This window comes from Eptesicus fuscus, chromosome 6, assembly GCF_027574615.1.
Source record: "Eptesicus fuscus isolate TK198812 chromosome 6, DD_ASM_mEF_20220401, whole genome shotgun sequence".
In the NCBI taxonomy this organism is placed as follows: domain Eukaryota; kingdom Metazoa; phylum Chordata; class Mammalia; order Chiroptera; family Vespertilionidae; genus Eptesicus; species Eptesicus fuscus.
The window spans coordinates 44,097,086-44,116,489 of NC_072478.1; the positions used below are offsets into that span (position 1 = coordinate 44,097,086).

General features: G+C 43.1%; 1 protein-coding gene across 2 annotated transcripts in view; it reads left to right on the forward strand.

Moving 5' to 3' along the window:
• The first annotated feature begins 4,041 nt into the window (after positions 1 to 4,041).
• RAPGEF2 (Rap guanine nucleotide exchange factor 2) overlaps positions 4,042 to 19,404 on the forward strand; it is a 237,033-nt gene continuing 221,670 nt past the window's right edge. For both annotated transcript variants that reach the window (XM_028152315.2, XM_028152317.2), the window contains exon 1: positions 4,042 to 4,121. In XM_028152315.2, the coding sequence (XP_028008116.2) occupies positions 4,053 to 4,121 (69 nt within the window). In that variant the 5' untranslated portion in view covers positions 4,042 to 4,052. The remainder of the gene's footprint in view (positions 4,122 to 19,404) is intronic.

A 19,404-nucleotide genomic window follows, 5' to 3' on the forward strand; every position in this document is an offset into this window, starting at 1 on the left:
GGCCCTGCCCTAGCTTTACCCTTCCACACGCCTCAAGGAGTTCCCAACTCTCTGAGCACCTGGAACCCTGGAACTTACTGTCACTTGGAGGCCTGATCTTCCAAGGCTGCAGGACTCACCAGGGGGTGGCTTTTGGGAGGGGTCTGATGGAGTTTCAATGTGCAGACTGGGGTGTCCTCATGGGTGTGAGCCTTTTTGTGGTATGGGATGGAGCTGAGATGGGAAGGATACGGGGTGCGAGTTTCAGGCCGGAAGCCAGTACTCCCTGCAGCACCATGTCCCGGTTAACGCATAGCTTTAAGTATGTGTGATAGGGTATATGGATCTCCATTTGTTAGCTTGTCCCAGGCCCTTCCAAAGTTAGAGGCAGGCCTGGAACGAGGGCAAGTCAGGCCGCCTATTTTAGTCTCAGTTTCCTCGTCTGTAAACAAGATAATAACTGTTCCACGAAGGAACAGGATGATGAGAACGATCTTAAAAATAACTATCATTTGTTGAGTGCATACAATGGTTCAAGCACTATGCGGGACACTCTGCATACATTATACTAGAATCTTACAAATCTTCAGGGCACGCAGTTCTTGTGCATTTTTTATAGAACAGAAAACAGGCTCAGGAGGGTTTCTCTCCCAGCCCTGTCCCCCCTCCCCCCGCTCCCCACCACTGCCAGGGACACAAGTGAGATAATATATGTAACAATCGCATACACACAATGTAACACCATAGTTATTCATTCATTTACACTGTGTCTTTGGAAATAGCAGTGAATAAAAGGAACAAGAATCATTGACTTCTGCAGCATACATTATAGTGGAGGAAGACAAACAATAAATAAAATAGGTAAAATTATATAGTATGTTAAGATGCTGGCAAGGAAAGGAAGAGAACTAAGGCACAGATGTTACAGGGAAAATGACACTTGAATAAAGACGTGAAGGTGGTGAGGAAACAACATCCAAGGTTTTGTTCTGTCTTGGGTGGGTTGGGGGGAGTGCGGAGATCATTCCCGTGGCAGAGGACCAGCAAAGGGGAAGGCCATGAGACGGGAGATTGCTCATTGTGTTTCAGAAACAGCACGGAGCCCAATGGGGCTGGGAAAAACGAGTAAGGGACACAGGAGTAGGAGATGGTCAGAGAGGGAAGGGGTCCATAGGTATTTAGGCCATAGTAAGGACTCTGGCTTTTCGCTTAAATGAGAAGGGGAGCTAGTGGATTTTTAAATTTTTATTCTTTTTTTTTAAGCAGAGGAGTGACTTGAGCTGGACTGAAAAGACTCGAAGTATACTGCTGGAGGCAAGCACCAAAAGAGGGAGATCAGGTAGGTGGTTATTGCAAAGTATAGGCACAAGTTGATGCTGACCAGGGTCATGGCAGCAGAGGTGGTAGGTGGGGGTTGGATTCCAGATATGGTACTTTGAAGGTCGAGCCGGCAGGTTTACTGACCCTGTGGGGTGTAAGGGAAAGGAAGGAGTCAAGGAAGACTCCAGTGTTTTTCAGCTGGGCAAGTGGAGGGGTGTAGATGGCATTGACTGGAACGGGAAGGCTGTGGGAGGGCGCACTGGGGCAGGCAATCTGGAGCCTGGTTTGCACATGTTAATTCCGAGACGTCCATTAGGCATCAGATGGAGGTGTCGGGTATTATTTTTTCACCTCATTGGATTTGATTTTCTTCTCCTCTCCGGACAGTGCTAGAATGACACTTATTCATGTTCTTTGCTTTCAAGGTGGTGGCCCACATCATGGAGAATTTGATGCTAGGGTTCATCCAAGGGGTGAACGAAATGAGGGGAAGCAGTTTCAGTAAGAGGAATACAAAAGGGTCCAGAGACACAACTTTAACTTGGATCCAGTCTCACAGGCTTGCACGGCCCCTTCTCTCATTAGAAGCCACACAATTTGTTCAATGCCACACAGGTCACTTAAGGACCCCCGAAGGTTTGCTCAAGAGTTTAAAATAAACTAGATGTTAGAAAGGTATGTTTGAAAATTCAAGAAAAGTTCAATATACTAGGTCATAAGAGTAACAATCCTCCTCTAAGTATAGCCTCCACATAGACATCGGAACATGAACTTGTTGGGAAAGGAGGAGGTGGGGAGACAGATAAAAATAAAACGCCAGGACCAGACCAGCAGAGCTGTGCCTGGTGCTTGGCTGACCTCACACACCTTGACCTGGCTCAGGAAGGGGGAGGGAGGGGGACACGAAGCGGCAGGAGTGGTGACATCTTAAAGGGCTAGGTTTCCGCGTTCTCTGCTACGGAGCGAGATCCAGACGTTTGCTCTGCCTAAGGCAAAGCCCGATTGGTCCAGGTCTCCGATTATGCCACACAGCCTTCCAGGTCTCACCAACACCTTTCCATCTGGCATGTTTTCGTGTCTGGGGTGGTGTTGGGTCTAGTGTTGATACTGGCACGTTTCCATCTCCTCAATTTCGTGGTCGTTAAAAGTGTCTGCTGGTGCCAGAACGAACGCCTTCCCGGCAGCAAGTGACAAATAAACAAAATCAATCCTTAGAGGATTTATCGTCTCGGGAAGCGGCCAGGCGCCAACCCCTGGGCTCAAAATGATGGCCCAGTGCGGGGGGCCAGGACACCGGGACCCGCGCCCCCTCCTCGGGGCCATTGTGCGGGGCTGTGACCAGCTCCTCCGAGGGCGCGGCGGCCCGCGCGCGGGCCCCGGCTCTGGGCTCACCTGGCCAAAGCCAAAGCCAAAGCCAAAGGTGAGGCTGCGGGGCGAGGGCGCGGCCGGCGGGCGGGCGGGCGCCGAAACCGCGAGGGGGCGGGCCCCGGCGCCACGGGCCGCCCCGCCCCGCCCCGCGATGATGCAGCGCCCGCCGACTCGCCGCCTCGCTGTCACTCACGCCTCACCATGGTTGCAGCACAAAGCAACAAGCCCGGGAGGCCGCTTCCTCCCTGAGGAGCGGCTCGGGCGGCCGGAGGAGACGCCGGGAGGAGGAAGAGGCGGAGGAAGAGGAGGGGAATCGCCGCTTCCCAAACACTCTCCGCGGGGGCTGTGCGCGGCTCGCGGCTCTCCGCCCTCGGACGCCCGCCGCCGGGAGTCGGACCTGGGCCGCCCGCGGCCCCCCCCACCCGCTCCCCAGCCCCGCCCGGACCTGGAACAAAGTTGCTGAGAGCGACTGGGCCGGAGGGCTGCAGCCCGGGCCGGGCGCTCTGGCCGCGGCGGCGCGGGCGCCTGGGAAGCTCCGCTCCGGGCGCGCGGATGGGGGGAGGCGGCGGCGGCGGAGCCCGCGGCGGCGGCCGGAGCTACGGAGGCGGCGGCGGCGGCGCGGCGGCCCGAGGGGATGCAGCAGCAATCGGGAGGGACGGCCGAGCCCAATAGACGACCCGGAGCGGCTGGGACAGCGGCCGAGGCGATCGGGCTTCGCGGCGCCCGGACCTGAGCCAGCCTTCCCCGCGGCGCCCCGGTGCCCGAGGACTGGGGGCGCGGGCGATCGGAGCGTTTCCCGGGGACCCCCGGGCGGCGGCGCGAGCCCCTGAGAGGAGGGGGCGACCCTCCGCGCGGGCGGGGAGAAGAGGCCCCGCCTGCACGCAGCCCTACCCCTCCTCACCGTCGCCCGCACCTCCCTAAAAATAACTCAGGCTCGCCCGGGGCCAGGAGGAGCCGCCACTGTCCCCCCAACGGAGCCGGGGAGGCGTGTCCAGCCAGGGCCCGGAGGGAGCCGGGCGCGCCAGGAAAAGCCTTGCCCGGCCCAGCGGCAAGGAACAGGAGGAAGGGGACTTCCCGGCCGCCGATCCGGCCGCCGATCGAGCCGCAGCGCCCCTCCGGGCGGCGGGACTCGGGAGCTGCGCGCCGCCGGCGCCCCTCGCGCGGCCTCGCTCTCCCGCCAGGTCTCCTGCGCGCCCGTCCCGCGCTCCGGGCCCCCGGGCCCCGCCGCCGCCGCCCCCCTACGGGCCCCGCCGCCGCCGCGGTTTGGCTCATTAGCCGCGGGCGGGCGGGCGGGCGGAGCGCGCAGGGCGGAGGCAGCGGCTGCGCTGGGCTGGGAGGAGGCCGACACGGGTGCGGAGCGGCCCCGGCCCGGGCCGCGGGGAGAGATGGCTTCCTACGTGGATAACAGCTTCCGCCAAGCGGTGATGAAGAACCCCGCGGAGAGGACCTCCCAGGTGAGACCCGTCGGGACTTGGCCGCGTGGGGTGCCTCTTAGGCTGCGCCCTCCCCGCCCCCCTCCCCCTTCCCGACACGGTTCGCCCCGCGCATCCCACTCCTCCCGATAGGACCGCCAACTTCCAGCGACATCCCGTCTCCGAGTCTGGTCATCCTGGGTTTGTTTTTCCGCCTCCTGGACAGCCTCCTTTTCGCTGCCCTCCCCATTCCTGACCTTCCCCCTACGTTTGCCCAGCGGAGGGAATTGTCTAGTTAGCGTCCCCTCTCCCCAGCCGCACACCCGGCCCCGTGAATCTTGGGGGGGGGGGGGGGGGGCCCTGGGGAGAGGAGGTGGTCCCCTCCCCTGGGTTGGCCACTCTGGCCGCGGGCCCCTTCCTTCTCCTGCCTGTGGCCCCTTCTGCCTTTGGAGTGGGAGGTGTTTGAAGAGGTGTTTGTTGCAGGAAACTTGTATGTGTCTGCGAAAGACTATCCGTGTATGTGTTGGCCTTCTTCTAACGTAGAACATTGAGGTGTTGGTGTATTTATTATTTTGCTCTTGTGAAAAAGGGATGCAGCTTTCCAATGAAAGGGGGGAAAAAGTTGGGCAGCTAAGGTTCGTGCTTTTAGTTTAAAATGCAGACATTCGTGCAGGGCAGGCATTTCAAACCCACCCCTCCTGGAAGGGCACCGTGCGGATTCCTTTGGTGTTGCACAACCTCGTCAAAATTAGATAAGTTTGTTAACCTTTACGCGTTCGTTTACCTTCAGGCTTATTTTCCTCTTCCTTGTAACTGGAGGAATTGCCGTTGGCATCGGATTTGGTCGTTTCAAGTTGGACTAGCGAGGGGAAATTTTATAAAAATGTGGTGGTTTGATTTTTTTTTTTCTTCTCTTAGTTGCTGACTAGAGAATGACGCATATTCCTAAGCGTTAGGATAGTGACTACAGGATATCTCATTGCCAACCCTCTTAAGACAAATAAGCCCTTCTGATCCTTGGGACCATCAGACATGTAGGACCTAATTCTTGAAAGAGTTGCTGCGCTTGTTAAGTGTTGGATGCCATCTGTTCAAATCCAAATGCTCTTCTCTGACGTTGAATATTATTACTTAATGTCGGGGAGAACGGAGTCAAACAGAATCTTCCATTGGCTGCCTTGGGACAAGGCCCAGCAATGGCACCTGGTACCGTTTTTTGATTTTCCTTGACGGAGCCATCACACCTGGGGGAATCATAGGTGGCACGTATTTTCCAAATGTGTCGTGTGCCTTCCTTATCCACGATTAGCTTTAAAATGGACCACCGAATCGGTCTTCTGAAAATGCGCGTTCCCGGTTAGTGTGGTGGAAGAGGCACATTTCAATGAAAGAATTCCATTTTGAAGTGCCAAGTGAGAGCACACATGCTGGGGATATTAGAACCTAGCAGGGCAGGTCAGAAAATGATGTCAGAGGCCTTTCATGGAAATTAGAGATGGGGAAGTGGTGTTGCCTTTGTCGATTAATTAGAATAGCAATGATTGGAAACCTACTTGGGGGGGGGGGGGTGTATTTCACCAAACAAGACTGTAGGAGACAGAACCTTCACTGTGACAGCATGTGGATTGTGCCAAGTCAATGAACTGTTAAACTTTCCTGTTGCCGTGCCAGTTGTGTAGAATAAAGACGGACTCGGCATAGAACTTGGCCTGAGTCAGAAGTGGGCCAGTGGCTACTGACACCACAGGATGACAGTTTCATCGACAGTCGGAAAGCAAGCACATTGCCCCCACCCGACCTTCATGGACAAAAGTAAACAGAGGGAAAGCTACCAAAAACGTTTTGTACATTCCCCCCTTTTTTTTTTAAATCCATTTTTTTCTTTTATTTCAAAGAAAAGGGAGAGGGAGAGAGAGATAGAAACATCAATGGTGAGAGAGAATCACTGATTGGCTGCCTCCTGCACACCCCCTGCTGGGGACCAAGTCTGCAGCCCCGGCATGTGCCCTTGACTGGAATCGAACCCGGACCCTTCAGTTCGCAGGACGACCCTCTAGCCACTGAGCCAAACCAGCTAGGGCGTTTTTGTACATTCTTAAGTGTCAGCCCTATTAACCTTGATGTTCATTGGGTTATTACTAATGCAAACCCTCACCCTTATCTGTGTTGTTTTAAAGAGAAAGTAGGTTTGAATGTGAATGTTTTCCAACTTCACCTGGCTTGACGTTTGAAATGGACTCAGGTAAAAAAAAAAAAAAAAAAGGAAAGTTTTAGTTGAAGGTGCTTTTTCTATGGAGTGCCTTGTTAATGCCAGGGCTGGGAGTTTTTCTGTACTGTCTTTTTCATGGATGCTTGAGAGAATTTTGTGATGTAAGAAAAGCACACATTAAAAAGGCTTGATATCACGAACAGAAGGATATGAACAGGGACAGTTTTGCTGTCATGCTTCCTTCTGTTTCTCAGGATAGACTCGGTAAAGGCGTTTGTATGATTCTCATTACAGGCGAAAGGAAGGGGCTTCAAAAGAAAAGAATACAGAAAAATACAGAAATAATTTTTGTTAAATTCGGTTTCTTCCTTTTTTTTTAAAAAAAAACCCCAGCAATCCAGTTTCTCTCCAAAACTTGGTGAAGACATACATAGTTTTGTATTTAGGTTAATCAGTTGCCTAGAACTCATGGTGATGTTGCTGGTGTCACCTAAGTAGTTAGCTAGAAGAGAATCTGTGCGTGGTGAGAACCCCAGTGGAAACACGGGACTTGGACAATTAGGGAGCCTTTCAGGCCCACCTGGAACATAGGAACACATTTTATTTAGGCATGTCATTAGAGAGGAGGAATGGTAAGGAGAAATGGAAAAATTGCCACCTGACCTTTCAGCGACATCATGAATGTCGCTGTCACTGTTTCACCTGATACTCTGAGAGGAGGAAAAAAGTCGCCTTTCTAATCCAAGTGGGTCCCATATTGTGTGTCTGGAAACCTCGCTAAGTTCTAGTCAATGGGGCGCTGTGTTCTGAATAACAAACCTTCTTGTACATGATGAACACTATAAGCGTTCTGCTGGTACTTTTCAGTGCACCTCTGTTGAAAAACAGGGCTCTTAAGTAATTGCTTTATTAAACTATTTGGGTTTATGTCTTTAATCACTTAAATGGGAAGCGTGATCACCAAAGCAATTTAGTGAAGTAAAAGACGTAAATAAATTACAAACAGCTTTATCCCTCAAGGCTTCAAACAATAAAGTGATTTTTCTAAACCATTTTATTAAGTTGTTGAGTTCAGACCCCTTGAAATTGCTTCTGTAGAGTGTTTAAACACATAATGTTTTCAGTTTTTCAGGTGAAACATCTATTGTGTAATTGTTTCCTCTTACTTTAAAGACCTAATTTATTGTGTTTTTAGCTAGCTGTAAAAGTTACTTTTAAAATTGGTGAATGTAAAATGGCTTTACCTTGTCCCCTTCTAGTTAATTTTACTTTGTCCTTACCTATTGAAAAACATTTTTTGTTTTGGCTATTGTACCTTTTGATTTAATTGCTAATGCATGAATTTGTGAACTGAGAGTTTCTAACAGTCCAAGAAAGACTTAATTCCTTGCAGAGTCATTCAGTAGAATACATGTTAAGTTGTAATGAGAGGGCTGAAAAATACCTTTAGCCCAGAGAACTTTAAATTGTGAGAATCTGCACAAAAGAGTTTTTATGGTAAATATTTAACTTTCAAATCTAGTGGGAAAATTGTGTCTGTTATACTCACATTTTCTGTTTGAGTTTCTTTTTAATCATTGTTTGTGAGCAGTCTCATATTTTCATTTGACAACTTATACTTTCATTATATTTTTTGCTCATTTTGGGGTTCTTGTAATATATATTTGCTTCTTAAGCAGTTTTGTTCATAAAACACAACTAAATGATCTGTGAGCAATTTTTGAAAAGCATGTCTCCTAAAATTATGCCTTTTTGGTCACAAGTATTTAGTTTACATAACAATGATATTTGAATTTGTAGCTTAAAAAAACTACATATTTATAACTGAAATACTGATTTCAAGTTGTATTGGCATGTGACTGTGAACAAGTGAGAAATTTATGGTAAAAAATTATTGACTTTTTTCCTTCTATATTAGTCTCCTTCAAATAACCTTTTAAGCATTTAGTAATTAACAGTTCCATAATTAGCTTTGCATATCTTGGCTGAGGTTCAACATGAATCTCTCCAACTGCAGTGCTGTATGGAGAGACTGGATTAACGCAGTCCTTCCCAGACCTTGGGCTTTCACAAAACACTTAAAAAGCAAGAAAGGAGCCCTGGCGGTGTGGCTCAGTTGGTTGAAACATCCCACCAAAAGGTGGCAGGTTCTAGTCAAGGTCAGGGCACATACCCAGATTTCGGGTTCAGTCCCAGTAGGGGTGTGTGCAGGAGGCAATTGATCTATGTTTCTCTCTCTCTCCAATCAATCAGTCAATCAATCAAAATTTAAAAAAAGGAAGGACATTAAATAAGAAAAACATAAAACAAAAACAGCTATAATCTCCTATCATTGCCATTTAATAAGAAAGGTAGGACTCACTGTCACTTCAAAGCTCAGTTTCTGAAGTCAGATTTTCTTTGCTTCATAAGAAAATGCACTGGGTTTTTTCTTTCTTTTTTAAAATTTACTGTTGGCTTGAAGAAAAACTTTATCTGGGTGGATTTTGGGCGTGAGTCACATGATTACAGTAAGATCTGCCTTTGGTGATATTCGAAATTCAAGTAAAGTAGTGTGACAAAGTAATCGTGGCATATGCCTCAAATACAAATTAACTCTGAAATAAAGAACTTTTAAAACCACAGAAAGACAGTGCTTCTTGAGTCATTTGAAAACTTACTTTTTAAGGAATTGTAATTGCCTGAAGTAACTTTGGTCTAGACTAAAGAGATATGGAAGTGTGGACACTGGTGATAGTTCCTTGATACCTGCATTTTATGGGCTATTCCTTCTCACCCCATTTTGGTAGCAGTTTCCTCATCTCTAAAATGGGGATAATAGCTTCCTGAGGTTGTTTAGTGAATGAAGTCAAAGAAAGTACATTTTTGTCCTGCCCTAACCGGTTTGGCTCAGTGGATAGAGCGTCAGCCTGCTGACTGAAGGGTCCCAGGTTCGATTCCAGTCAAGGTCATGTACCTTGGTTGCGGGCACATCCCCAGTAGGGAGTGTGTAGGAGGCAGCTGAATCCATGTTTCTCTCTCATTGATGTTTCTAACTCTTTATCCCTTTCCCTCTCCATTCCTCTCTGTAAAAAAAAAAAAAAAAATCAATAAAATATATATTTAAAAAAAAAGTACATTTACTATTTAGTGCAATGTCTAATGATGGTCCTTTCATATTGCAGCACATTTTAATGCAATACCTATTATTTTCCAAGCCTCGGGAACTCAAAAGGTGAAATGAGACTTATGTCCCGCAAGTAATTCACCCATCTGTTGTATCCTGTAAGTAGGATGTGATTCATTAGTGCTGTAACAGCTGTCCTCTGCCAGCACGGGAGGGGCTGCGGTCTTCCTACGTGAGTTAGGTGGACTGAGGCTTGGGTGAGTAGGAACTCACCTACTAGTGGACTAGGAGACACGGAGAAGAGTCCAGACCGACACACTGCCATGAAAGTAGCACGCATGATTGTACGAAAATATATGCAGACCTTCGTGCTCGGAGCCAAGGGAGTGAGTGAGTAGGGGGTGGGGAGCGACTCCACTGGAGCGCAGAAGCTTGTGGTTTGGAGGCGAGTGAGAAGAGCCCAGGAGATGTCTGTCTGTTCTTTAGGCTTTGGCGGTGGTTGGGCGCCTGAGTTGCACAGTGGAGACGGACCAGAAATATGCAGTAGACTCTGCTGGACAGGCTGGCGGAATGTGTGCACGTATATGTCAGCTGCTCATTGCACCCAACTTCGCTCACATTATGCCAGTACGTTTCAGTCATGGCAGATGACAGTGATGGATATTTCCTAGTTTGTTGGGGGAAAACCCCAGGTTGTTGCATATAATTTTCGTGTGTGTGTGTGTGTGTGTGTGTGTGTGTGTGTTTTTTAATTAACACTGTTTTTTCCTTAAACTTTGGTATGTTCTATGTGTTCAGTGTGGAATCTAATGTGAAATGTCTGATTTATCATATCCTTGCTAAATACATGACTTTTTCTTAACCTGTAAGGATAACGTGACTCCAAAGCATTCTACCTGGGAAGAGTCGAGGAGTGTCTGAATTTAAGCAGGGAAAAAGTGAATTCGTCTATCCTAATAAAAGGGTAATATGCTAATTCGACCGGATGTCTTCCAGGCATCCTTCTGGATGTCCTTCTGGACAAAACCACGGTGGCGGGGGCTGAGGCAGAGGTGGTTAGGGACAATCAGGCCAGCAGGAGAGAGCAGTTAGGGGCGATCAGGTTGGCAGGGAGATAAGTTAGGGGCAGTCAGGCTGGCAGGGGATGGCAGTTAGGGGTGATCAGGCAGGCAGGAGGTGAGTGGTTAGGAGCCAGTGGTCCCGGATTGTGAGCAGGATCGGGCCTAAACCCACAGTCGGTCATCCCCCGAGGGGTCCAGGATTGGAGAGGGTGCAGACCGGGCTGAGGGACCCCTCCCCCCACTTGCATGAATTTCGTGCACCAGGCCTCTAGTTTATAATAACAATTCGCAGTTGACTTGGGATGTAATGATTGTAGTGAGTCTGAGAACAGGTCCTTATTCTTCCCCTACACTGTTCTTTATTTAGATAGATGAATGTTAAATTAGGAAGGAGAAGCAGTTTGAGTACATATAATTGTAGCTTTGTTAGAGCTTTTGAATACATCTTGTTAAAATGTCAGCCTTTGTAGGGGGGAATGATAATCTGATTGCCACGTTATTTTGGTATAGGATTTTTAGCTTTTCAGGAAAAATAAAAACACCTTTATTCTCACATGCTAATTAACCACTTCTTACTGAACCTTATGAAGTATGTGTTTCCTGCTGAATTCAGGTACTTCCTTTTCTTCTTCAGTCAGTGAAACGATTTATCTTTAGTGTGGCTGTGGTGGGTGGGGTAGTTTTGGTGGAGCAGAAAGTTTAGCTTTTGCATTTTAAATTCTCTTGGCTCTATCATTTCTGTGTTTTCACATTCGTTAATCGTAAGATGTGTGATTGATGTAAGTGACTTGAAGGGGAAACTTGGTTTCGCCATTGGAACTAAAACCCTCCCTCTTGCTGTAATTTCTCATTGCTTGTGCAAGTTGGAAATCATAGATTGTGGAGGTTTAGAATTTCTCAGAAATTTAATATGAGCTAAATGAATTGAAATACCATAACATCTGGCCCTTGGCACCTTTCTGCTCTCTATTCTAGCTGGTAGTATTTGTTCCTACCTAACATAAAAGCTGAGAAAGGAAAAGACCCTAAAGAAGAATTAGCCATTAGATGTTTTTCTGCTGAGGCCTGATTTTAACTTTCCTAGAAGCTAAACTAGCAATCAGTGGATCTAGGGGTTGGGGCACTGTGCTGTTTATCTGACTTCTGATAGAAAATTATCACTGCAGAGTTAAAACTCATTACTCACTTTAGCCGAAACCGGTTTGGCTCAGTGGATAGAGCGTCGGCCTGTGGACTGAAAGGTCCCAGGTTCGATTCCGGTCAAGGGCATGTACCTCAGTTGCGGGCACATCCCCAGTAGGGGGTGTGCAGGAGGCAGCTGATCAATGTTTCTAACTTTCTATCCCTCTCCTTTCCTCTCTGTAAAAAAATCAATAAAAAAAAACAAACACAAAAAAAAACCTCATTACTCACTTTAAAAAATAAACTTTTTCGGTTGAGATAATTGTAGAATCACATGCAGTGTGAAGAAAGAATGCAGATATTACGAATATCTTGCAAAACTATATAGTATGGTGTCACAACCAGGATATTGACATTGACAGTCAGGATACACAACAATTCCATCACCACAAGAATGTCTCTTGCCCTTTTATAGCCACAGTTACTCCCCACCCTGCCTCTGGCAAAGGTTAATGTGTTCTTCACTGTTATAATTTGATCATTTCAAGAATGTTATGTAAATGGAATCCTACAGTATTTGACCTTTAAGGATTGGCTTTTTTTCACTCAGCATAAGTAAGTCTCATTACCTTTTGGCTAAAATGAATTTCTGCTTTTGTCACTGAGTGGTTTGGGTTTATGTTCCTGAAATACCAATAATATGTGGGGATTGTGGGTTAGGGGGTGTGTGTGAAGATGAGATGGATTTAAATAGTGACAATGGTGAGAAAATTCTGTAATAATGTATATAAAATAAAGACCAAAGTTCATGAAATCTTGGCTAAGCAAGAGGTATAATAATAGTACAATTGTTTGGGATATTTCAATATGTACATTTTTTTTTCCATAATGGAAGTGATAAGAATAATCTTAGCCATCAGTGATTCCTCATTCAGAGAAATTACTTGACCTTCCCCCACTGAAGTGACATTTTTTACAAGTCAGAAGGAAATCTAATAGATGCATGTACAAATGCATTCCAGTGGCCAAATTGAGGACAATTTGAGCAACAAGGTAAATAATGAATTATAACCTCTAGGGAAAAAATATTTCTTGAGCTCATACTAATATAAGTAAATAAGGGAATAAATAAATAGTTGGGGGAGAAGTTCCTTGTTATAGTAGAATTCCAAGAAAAAGTGCAGAAGGAGCCCTGGTTGGTGTGGCTCAGTTGGTTGGAGCATCGTCCCATGCACCGAAGGGTCTGGGGTTCAAGTTCCAGACAGGGCACATGCCTAGGTTTCAGGTTCGTTCGATCCCCAGTTGGGGAGTGTGCAGGAGGCAACCATGTTTCTCTCTCACATGAATGTTTCTCTCTCACATGAATGTTTCTCTCCCTCTCCCTTCCTTTCTCTCTCAAATCAATTTTTAAAAGTGTGGAAGGTATGATGGAAATAGAAAATTATCCGTAGGCAAGCATCATAGCATAATTGTTACAAGCCAGAGTCATCGATGGATGCCAAAATTAGTGGGTGAAAGTATGATGAAAAACATGCTATCAAATACCTGAAATACTTGCATAATCTCAAAGTATTTTTGCCACAAGATTAATTAATTATAAAAGGAAGTGAATACTTTTATAGTGAAGAAAACTGGCAGACACCAAATTAACCAGGTGATCATGGTTACATCACCAATAATAAGACATAACAACATCATGATTCACTGAGAAGGGCACATCTGTGGTCGGATTCTTACTAAAAAAAACTCTGATCTAGGTGTTGTAAAACATTAGACAAACTCAAATTTAAGGACATTATATAAAGTAACTGTCTAGTATCAAAAGTGTCCAGGGTATGAAAGGAAATACTAAAGAACTGTTACAGGTTGGAAGAGACTTAAGGAAACGTGATAACCAAATGAGATGTGGGATGCTGGAGACCAGAAATAAATTATTAGGACAAGTGGTGAAATTTGAGACACACACACACACACATCCCCCACACCAATAAATAGACAAGAGGACTAAAACAATAACTTAACTATTTATTCATCTTTATTCCTACCTGAATTTTGTAGAAATTCACAAGATAGAGTATATCTTACTACTTTTGAATATTTCATGATTTCAAATTTAAGTAAACTAGAAGATTTGGTATAAGAAAAAAATGTGTAGGAAATAATGTACCTCATGTACATTAAATAAAATGGAAAATAAATTGTGGTAGCAGCTTAAGGAAGTCAATCCAGGTGAAATTAGGGTTGTAGGTCCCACCGCACCCCCCTTTTCCTTTCCTGTGAATTAAAAAAAATTTTAAATTGTTTTTTTTTTTTTTTTTTGCAGGTGTGAGAATGAAAGGGGGGAAAGGGAGTGCCAAATACTAGACGTATTTAAAACGTCTAGTCAGAGACACAGCTATCGCTGTAGATGATACAACACTAGTCTAAATGGAGTGTGTTCAGTGCTTTCATTTAGACTTTTAAGGTCTTTTTATGTTAGGATTCAAAAAGGGGGGAAAAAGCAATTTCTTTTAAAATCAGCTCAAGGTAGAAATATTTCCACAAACCTGTTCCCCCCCCCCCCCCAATGTAAATACTTGAGCATTTCAATCCTGGAGCACCTCCCCCGCCGCTCAGCCCCCCTCCAGTTAGCCACCCACCTTCTCTTGTGGTAAACACTGGGGAATGCGTTCTGTTTTTGTGGCCTTTGTACTGTTTTGGTGTAACTGAAATTGGTGCTGGAAGATGGATTAAAGCATGTGGGACCTAATGTTTGAGATAACTACAAATAAACTATAAGCCAAGGAGGTATTTACTGTTTTCAATTATAAAGATATAAAGCCATTTCTTTTCTTTGTTTTAAGAGAATTTGTCCCCCTCCTGTTTGATGCTTTCAGTAATAAATTGTGTTTGAGGAAACAAGTGAAAAAGAAAAGACCTGGCCAGGCTTTGAAGCAACTAAAATCTTATAAAATAAGAAATGTGAAAATGGTTAGGTGTAGACTAAACCTGTTTAACATTTGTCTAGTTCTGTATATAAGGAACAATTTGAATCCTTCAAGGCAATAAGTTTCTGCTTTCTTCCGGTGCATAATCCTTACATTATGTAGTCTTGCAAACTCCGTTTTCTTTTAAGCACACTCAAATTCATTAGAATAAGCTTGGTCAAATTGTTAGAAATATTTGGCTGAGTTACATTTTTTAGCCATTAAGAAACTGCTTGATCAAACATACACTTCCAAACAACAGTTTAAAAAATTGAAATGCAGTGGCATGAAATGTGAAGAATTTGCCTGCATTTCAGTTTTGTTTCCGATCTTTATTCATGTCTGATCCCCCTACTTTTAAAAAAATCCTCATCAAGGATATGTTTATTGATTTTAGAGAAAGCGGGAGAGAAAGAGGGAGGTAAAGAAAAGGAGGGAGAGAGAGAACCATTAATCAGTTGCCTCTTGACTGGGAATCGAACCCACAATTTAGGTATTTGCCATGACCTGGGAATCAAACCCGGGACCTTTTGGTTTATGAGGTTACACTCCAGCCAGCTGAGCCACACTGGTCCAGGGCTGATCCCCTACTTTTATAGAGCTGGAAGAAATTGAGGAGCGAGCTTTATGGGCAAATGTTATCTTCATGCCTGCTCTGCTCCTTGGATTTGAGATACCACAAACTTTTTTTAGACACAATGTATGCAGTTCTTTATTCCCAAATGAGAATCTCCAAACCCTAATCATCATCTGAGACTCAAGTTGGAATGGTGGGAATTCCTGTCTTGATCCCCTCCCCTCCCCCGGGCTCTGGTATGGTTTAAGTCTACATCACACAGAGAAGCTCTATGGGAGGCAACGTGGTAAAATTACATTACATGTCCTTGTTCCCACTTTATATATCCTGGGATGGCTGTTTTCCTTTGTAGTTACACATTTATATCTTTAATGGTTTTCACAGAATAGTTCTTTTGAGTTTATTTAGTGTATTTCCTTCATGTAACCTCGTGTTTATGACCCTGGACTTTGGTGTCAAACAAACTGCTTTTTGGTCCTGAGCAGGTAACCTGGATTCCATGGACCGTTATAATTTCAAAAAACACTGGGCTCAGCTATTGATTTGTCACAGATTTACTTTGCCAACTAAGCATGTTAAAGTGAACGTAAACTTGCTCTTCATTATTCTCACTTCATGATATTTTAATATCATAAAAATAGAAGGGTCATGATCTAAACAAATTTAGCTATGTTTTACCATATTATTCTGTTTTTGTCAAGGATTGATGAAAATTTTACCATGGGTGGGTATGGTGATATTACCAACATTCTATGGTTTGAAGATTACATACATTCATGTACCTTAAAGTTCTTTAACAGTCTCTGGCATGGAGTGTTTAATAAATATTTGTTATTATTACTGTTATCTTTTATTTAGCATAAATATGTATACCATTTGTTATTATATTATTAATATTGCTGTTACTATTATTATTATTAATAGTTGCTATTTATTTGCTCTCTGCTGTTATTTGTTTCCTTAGATAATTTTACATCATTAGTGTATCTTATAACTAATTTACCAAAGTGATATATAACACAATTCAAGTCAATAGGCTTGATTCATAGCATACATTGTATTAGGATCGCATTAGTCTGCAGGTTACCCAAAACTGCACATATAACAGGCTTAACTAAGGACTTATTTTTCTTAAACAAGAAGGCATTAAGCTAAACAAAAACAAAAACAAAAAATACCTCAAAAATAAAAACAAACAAACTCATAGACACAGACAACAGTATGGTGATTACCAGAGGGGAAGCCCTCTTAGGTTAGGTACTTGTTATCAGTCGGAACTATATCACATGGATACTTCTAGTTACCAAGGAGGCTGGGAATTTGAGTATTTTGCTTGTAAGCCTGTATATTACAGAAGGGCAAGAAATAAAGAGATTAAGGTTAATGAGTGATATGCCCTGATAGTAGTTGTCCAACTTACTTTGCATAGAAAATAGATGATTGTAATAAGTTTATGCAGTGATTCTCAGGAGACCTCTTTGAAAGTCTTACTGGATTGTAGAGCTACATTACTGTAGCTAAATTATGGAGTTATATAGATACATTCAACTTCTTGGTTCATTTATTAAGTATATGGTTATTTTCTGAACTGCAGTCTCTTACTCGAAAATAGAGATAAAAATACCAGTGGGTGAGCATTATTATAAGTGTAAATGAAACACTGAATCTAATTTTTAAATAAAATTATTTTTAAATGGTAACTATTGATTGAAATATTGATTTAAAATACAATGTAGGCTTACATTTTCTAAATTCATTTGGTTTTGATTTATTCTGTGTTTAAAATTCTAGAAATTTTATTTCATTTTTAAAATGTGTTCCATTTGTGTGTTCTCATATTTCTACTTGTAGTAATACTTTGTCATTTTTCTAGGATTTTCAAGTTTCAATTTGTCATCACTCTCCAAAGATGAATCATCACTTTTATAAATAAATATATATTTGTATATAAAGTATTTATAAAAGATAACTGTTTAAATAGTTTTCTGTAATTCGTTGAATTCATATTTATATCATAAACTCATTCTTATGTCTTTAAGAAAAATGTTTTCATATTGAATGTTATACAAGATTAGCTGTAATACTAAAACTTTAAGTATGTACTGTGTTCTGCCTTAGAGCAATTGTGTTTAGTTTTGGCTTTTTAGGATAGCATTCAAGCTATATATATACATATATATATATATAAACTGCTCTTAATGTGTGGTGGGGTCAGTTAAACAATTTGCTGTCAGAAGTTAATGGCTAGAAATGTTATTGGAAAAAGTTGAGGGTATTTGTCATTTAAAAAATTTCTTTGTTTTCATAAGTTGTTTGTGGGGGTGTATTTAATACATGCCTGAGTTTGTAGTTTAAGTTAGGATCCTAAGTTAGGACACTCCTTAGCATAGAATAGGAGCTAAAAATGTTCATTAATGACTTGATGTTTCTTTCCTGAGAGCCTGAGATACTGGGCAAAAGTAATTATATCCTTTTATATTAATAGCAAATTGAATAAAAGCTGAAAAGGAGTTAAGTTTCAGCAGCACATAAGTCCTTCTTTATAGAAACATAACTTTGTGGAACAAACATTTTTAGTATCAGGCAGTTGTCTCCCTATAAATTTAATCACTTTGGTGCTTACATTTTGAGCTGTCATGTACATGGTATTTCACTGGTATTTAAAATCTTCCTCTGGGCTCCTATAACATTTTTATTCTATTTTGCAGATTTTTATTACTTTGAGATTTTGACTATCTTCAAGGACAGTAATTTAAGTCAAACTAAATTTTAAAATTAAACTCAATGCTGGAATCTAGAACTAACTTGCTGATGAACTTTTACTATGTAGATGTCCTAGCTTTGACTCATTTTAAGTAGATATCACTTGTTTCTTAAAAAATGTATTTTCATTGATTTCAGAGAGGAAAAGAGAGGAGAGAGAGATAGAAACATCAATGATGAGAGATTATCATTGATCAGCTGCCTCCCGAATGCCCCACACTAGGAATCAAGCCAGCAACTTGATTATGTGCCCTGACTGGGAATTGAACTGTGACCTCCTGGTTCACAGGTTGACGTGCAACCACTGAGCCATGCTGGCTGGGCATGACCACTTACTTGTTTTTTAATTGTATAATGATTAACACGCAAATACGTTAACTTTTTAAGGCTGGTGTCAGAAATAGATTACATATGCTCTATTGAAATATTATTTAATGATTATATATAAAACTTTAGAAAAAAGTAAGCTGTAGTAAAACATTTAAGCTTTTTTTTTTTTTTAAATAGATTTTTTTAGCAGGAAACATCTTAAGTACATATATAAAGTAACTCGGCAATGTAGCAGGATACAAAATTAACACCCAGAAATCTATGGCCTTTTTATACACCAATAATGAACTCACAGAAAGAGAAACGAAAAAAAATAATCCCATTTACCATTACACCAAAAATATTAAGATACCTAGGAATAAACTTAACTAAAGAGGTAAAAGACCTATTCTTAGAAAACTACAGGACATTGAAAAAAGAGATAGGGGAAGACATAAACAAATGGAAGAACATACCATGTTCATGGATTGGTAGAATCAACATCATTAAAATGTCCATTGTCTTCTACTTTTCACCTGTTTTATTTTTTAATTTTGATTTCTAACTGCTCTTCTTTATTGAAGGAGAGACAGTGTGATTTCTGGAGTCTTCCAAAGGCCCCTAATCCATAGAATGCTTCCCTCACCTTTTCACGATGCCTGTAGGACGCTGAGGAAGCCAGATACGGCAACATTGGTTCTTGGTATTGAATGGACCTTGGAGATCAGCTGGCCAGTGGATTTCACATTGTTTCACGGACCTGTAACTGGCCCCAGAAGGTTTCCAGGGCCCTTTAGGGCGGCGTGGACAGCTAGCCTGGTCTGCACACCTTTATCTTTATTAGCAAAAGGAGATTCACCACTAAAACATGGTGAAAATCCCTGATCTAGTTTGGACTCCTGAGTAGAGGAAGTAAGTACCAAAAGTAGTGAAGTGAATTTCTTCATGACACAGAGACATAGCCAGCAAACTTGAAAATTTAATCCCCTGCCTACACAGAGGTGAGCATGCTTGGCCCTCAGCCTGTCGTTTGTGTATAAAATTTTATTGGAGCACAGCCAGCCTTCGGCCTTACGTATTGTTGGTGGCTGCTTTCACATGACAGACTCTGAATTGAGTTGACAGAGACAGCCTGGCCTGAAAAGCCCAAAACAGTTGCTGTCTAGCTCTTTTCCAGAAAAAGTTTGTTCTTTCCTTAGACTCGAGTCTCTG